General features: G+C 38.3%; 1 protein-coding gene and 1 long non-coding RNA gene across 3 annotated transcripts in view; one reads left to right on the plus strand and one right to left on the minus strand.

Moving 5' to 3' along the window:
- Positions 1-1,543: 1,543 nt before the first annotated feature.
- The window catches only part of LOC113461893, a 9,592-nt gene continuing 6,031 nt past the window's right edge, over positions 1,544-5,104 (plus strand). Inside the window, exon 1 of the long non-coding RNA XR_003384158.2 lies at positions 1,544-1,908. This is a non-coding gene — a long non-coding RNA (uncharacterized LOC113461893). The remainder of the gene's footprint in view (positions 1,909-5,104) is intronic.
- LOC103699543 (VAN3-binding protein) overlaps positions 4,449-5,104 on the minus strand; it is a 5,835-nt gene continuing 5,179 nt past the window's right edge. For both annotated transcript variants that reach the window (XM_008781571.4, XM_008781566.3), the window contains exons 6-7: positions 4,867-4,974; positions 4,449-4,773 (exon numbers count right to left, since the gene is read on the minus strand). In XM_008781571.4, the coding sequence (XP_008779793.2) occupies positions 4,565-4,773; positions 4,867-4,974 (317 nt within the window). In that variant the 3' untranslated portion in view covers positions 4,449-4,564. The remainder of the gene's footprint in view (positions 4,774-4,866; positions 4,975-5,104) is intronic.

The raw sequence follows: 5,104 nt of genomic DNA on the forward strand, positions 1-5,104 counted from the left end.
TCGATTGGGAAGAAGCGATAGTAGGCTCGATGACATAGCAAGAGCAAGACTTAGCAGAGGAGCTCAGGGATAGAGCAAGCGTAGCGCCAATGTAAGGTGAAGTGGAAGGAGGAGAGCTGCACGAGGAGTCAGGAGGATTGGTGCTTGCCAAGGGTGGGGGAGCTCGATTGTTGTTGACAACAAAGTAGGAGGTGGGGAAGGGGGGCTCAATCATCACCGAGGACAAAGGAGGAGGAGGCTAGGCGCAGTAGACTTGGAAGAGACCGAGATGGAGGAGGAGGGTTGGGACTTGGGTCGTTGCTGCGATAGATGGTGAAGAGGCCTAGGAGGAGGAGGAGGTGGCAGTAAAGGAGGGAGGGCAATGTCATCAGTGGGTCCTTTCGGAATCTGCTGGAAGGACTGTATTAAATCAATTTGAAAATTGGTGGATCTAATTAGAGATTTTAAAACTATAAGAAGTATTTAAAAATATTTGTAAAACTTGAAGGGCAAAAGCATAATTTGCCTTAAAAAATAATAAGGACGACACTCTGGTAACTTGCTAGGTAATTATATGGTACATAGGTGAGGATGTGGCACTTGATGATTGGATATTTTTGGCTGAAATTTTTTATTATGGTTTGCATTGGGTACCACATCATCACTCATATGTCACATCATCATCCATATGCTGATATTATGCAAATAACTTTCTAGTGTTGAAACATCACTTATGCAAACAACTTTCTGGTGTTGGAAATTGGCACTGGAAGGACTATATTAAATCACAGTTAAAAATTGAGGGATCTAATTAGAAATTTTTAAACTATAAAAATTATTTAAAAATATTAGTAAAATTTGAAGGACCACAAATATAATTTATCTTTTATCTTATCTTATTTTGTATGCAAAACAAGTCTTAGACGAAGAACAATCACATATGAACTTTCATTACCAATATTTATTGTATTTAATATTTTCCCAATTTAGATCTCAACTATTCGTTAAATCATTACCTAAAATTAGCTAGATAAGATATTGTGGAATTTGTATTTAGAAAAAAAAGGGAGGAGATTCACCTTATGCTCTAATTACATAGGTTGAAATTTTTAAGGAAGCACTATTTAAGAATCAGATCTACAATTTCTGATCGCTCCACGTCTTAGCTCGCATGATGCTCGACCTTGAGCATGCATCTCTAGCATTTTGAATGGCTTGGTCAAGTCCAACTCCAGCTTGATTGATTTCAACCTCAAACAAGCTCCATCCCTAAGAATTGGATGGACTAAGTCTAATTCGCTTATATGTTAGGCCAAGTCCAGATCCATTTTGCTTCAGGTCCCTTTCACTCTGATCGGACTTGGCATCCTCTCGGACGCGATCTCATCATTGCCATGGGCGTGAAAAGTGCGGGTTGGATCCAAATTGGATCCGGAACCGTTACGTAGTCGGATTCGGGCTTCCTAGCCCACGTGCAAAATCCACGGTTCGCGTGTTACAAATCCGTGGCGATGATGGACGGTCCTGATTGATCTAATTTCTTCGAATCCATTCACCGGTAATCAGCTGCGTCTACGAGTGAGCGTACTGCTCCCCCAAGAAATCGAAAAGAATCCGGCAGGTCTTGCCGCCCTCTTCTCCGCCTCGTCGCCGCGGGTAGCGGCCGTCTTCGCCGCCGCCTGCAATCCTCGTTCCCTCGGCGTAGAGGCTTTCGGAACCCCGGCCGTTTACCTCCAGGAGAGAGCCGTGCCTCTCTTTCTCCACCTCTTGGAAGCGCCGGCTTCGCTTCCGGTCCAACCCTCTGGTCTCCGCGAGGAAGAAACCGTGAATTGGATTCGAGATCTCTCCCCATGGAGAATTCCATCGGCAAGGAGGCGCCGTTGGTCGCGGAATTCTTTCTACGAGTTAAATTCGACCCGTCGCATGGAGGTGAGCAACGCTGCGATCGAAAAACCCCTTCTTTCTTTTGTCCCAATGTCTCTGATTCTTGAATTTTGTAGGGTTTCTTCTGGTCTTCGTTCGATTTGTACTGCGTCTAAACTTTTTTAGATAACAGCATTGCAGTCTAACTTTAATGATGAGAGAGCTTGATTCAAGAAGGCACGCAATATGAACTTTTAGGAAATTTTAAGATTTTAATTTTGTTACTGTTGCTGCTGGATCATGAATTGATAGAGCTGATGAAACTGTGATTTATTTATGGGCTACTTGGTGGACAATCTTTATAGATTTTGTGTATAAATCTTCTGGATAATAGATCGAGACACTCCAGTGTCGGGACATTGACGCAGTCGAGAGTTTAGGGAGGGAAGGAAGAAAACAAGCAAAAGTGAACATGGAGAGTGTGGGGGCTGAGAAACCCTAAAGCACATTAAAGAAAAAGGGAGAGGAGGAGATTGTAGAATTCGTTAAGATCATCTCAAAAATCATACAAGAAATGCAAAAGCATGGGCTTTTGGGGGTAAACTGCTAAATTAACCCAGAAAGAGCTGATCTTAGATGATGATTTCAAGCTAAGATGGTATACAACCTTATTAAATTCACTCTTAGCTCCCAAGATAGTCCTAATTCGTTTTGGACCCAAATGACTTTAAATAAAACATGCTTAATCAGTCATTACTCGAAATATGCACCTATATAGATGCCTTGGCTCCGAATTCGTTTTGCTTAGTGCTTAATTCGTTTTGTTCCCTACGTCTTTTGGCACAGTGAGGATTGCCATGCTTCATAGCTTGCTCTATCATCCTTCTCTAGGTTAAATATTAAAAAGACAAGGTCTTGTTTTTCTTCATCATGGAAATAATCGTCACAAGAAGGAACAGATTGCTTCATCTAGTGCATCTTTTTTGTCTGATATGATTTGCAGCTCTGATTTATGGGCATTATCTTACTGTTCTTCTTAATATCCAATCCATTTTTACTCTCTTTAATCAATGTTATCAACAGACTGCATACTTGTCTTTGGTTCTGACTTAAAAAGGACCATGCCACTTCTATAAATACCTTAAAATAATGAATGTATGTTAAACAATGTGCTCTTGAGTTTTCTGCTCGAAAGCTTGTGTGCTCTTGAATCTTGATCAACCACTATATTCAACGACATGTTCAACAAACTTTGACCATTTTCAAAAAAGAATTCTTAGAATTTTCTGCTTGAAAGCTTTCTGTGCTTTTGAATCTTAATCAACCACCATGTCTGATTGCATGTTCAGCAAACTTCGGCCATTTTGATGAACCATGTTGGTGACAGTAAGCGGCATAAAGTCATAAACTACCTTTGCGGACCTGTGGCTTTATAGTGTGCTGCCTAGCTAGTTAAGTCTGTATTCTTAAAATTTTTTGTTTAAGAGCCTTTTCCATGAAAATATTAGTTGAAACCTCTTTTTATTTATTTTTTTGTGAAACTTCTTTTACATAAAATCAGGTTTTATAATCATCTGTTTTTTTATTACAACCGAATAGCTGCTTCATGTCAGTTATTTATATACCACATATTGCATAGATAGTATTGAAGGTATTAGAGCATTATAGGTTCAAAAGAACTGTTTCGTATAATAGTTTCAGCACTGAAATCAGCACAGGTGCTTGAGAGATATAATTTTAACAATTTTTATTGTTCCTAAGGAAAATAAAAAACCACAAATGAATTATTTATTTTTGATTCAATGTGCGTAGGGTGCTTGTGGCATACAACTTGTAATAAATTTATGATATTTTTTTTATTGGATTTTGATTCTTCAAAAGAAGAAAACAGTGTTCATGCTACTTGCAACCAGCATCTTTTTGCATATATAAATTCTTTTCTTGGTGCAATTTACCTGTTTGCTTGTGTTGCAATAGTGAAAGAAGCAGCACAAAATATGACATAACAAGATTGATTGCTTTCGTTGCAAAATATGGAGAACCTGCTTTGCAAGCCAAATCTTTAGAATGGCTTAAGCAGTATCTTCTTTGGCTGATTTTGTCTTAACCAGTGTGTAAGTTAAACACTAATCTGGCACAATCTTTTGTTTTTGTATATGTTCTGGTTGGATAAGTTGGTATTAAATCTTGGAAATTGGCATATCTACCCCATGCGTCTCTATGTTTAAACTCTAATCAATGTATCAGTTTATTTGTTTAACCTGCTTTTGTGAAGAAGTGTTGAAAAACCAACTGTGATTCACATGTCTCTTTCTCATTATTTTACCTTAATTAGCAGTAATCAAGGATCTTCTATATTCATTTCTAAATTTGGAAATAAAGATACCTCTACTATGCTTCATTGTTTAGGCAGGTAGTGATCTGATAATCTTTGTTAAAGCAGAACTGTGCAGTCTATAAGTTGATGCATTAAAGGTTATTATTCTTTTCTTGTAAGATGCACGATATGCTGCATTTGTATGATGTAAATATGGGGAGCACTTGGAGACCATATTACCGTAAGTGGTTGATCCTTTCTGGTTGTCATCTTTTCTTGGAATTATAAATGGATGCCATGATCAAACATGAGGTAGAATCATTATTCACTATGTTCAAGCACAGTCTTTGAACATGAAAATGTTTAATAACAAGTTCAAGGGTGGGTTGAAAACAATAGCATTTGTTAGTTCCTGCAGAATTGTCGTTCAGGTTCACTGAAAGTTGTGGAAAGCATTAACATGTGGTTTATGGTCATCATCCATTTCTTGTACTTCACACAATCTTCGATTTTGAGCTCGATTTTTCCTCTGCTTGTGGTCATGCTTATCGAATAGGATTCTGCTTCATTGATAGGCTCTTCAAGAGGGCTGACATGTAGATCATACACGATACCTGTGGTTTGCATAATGTGGTTGATGATTATTTCATAGATGTGTGTTGCTGAAGGAACAAAAAGGAGCAAATAAGTGCAAACATTTAGCTTACTTTCTTTTGCACCGGAAAAGGCCATGAGAAAATTGATCTTTTTGATTTTTAAGATAACTTTGCCGTCTCTGTTGAGGACAGCTGAGACTGATCTTAATCTGCATCTACCTGCCCAGCAACATGGAGGGAAAGAATGTAGAAAAGGATAAATAAAAAAGGAAATTTATTGATAAATATCAGCTAAAACGCCTGAGTATCATTGAGACTTAAAGAAAATATATATATGGTCCAAGTTTGC

This window comes from Phoenix dactylifera, unplaced genomic scaffold (assembly GCF_009389715.1).
Source record: "Phoenix dactylifera cultivar Barhee BC4 unplaced genomic scaffold, palm_55x_up_171113_PBpolish2nd_filt_p 000270F, whole genome shotgun sequence".
Classification (NCBI taxonomy): Eukaryota; Viridiplantae; Streptophyta; class Magnoliopsida; order Arecales; family Arecaceae; genus Phoenix; species Phoenix dactylifera.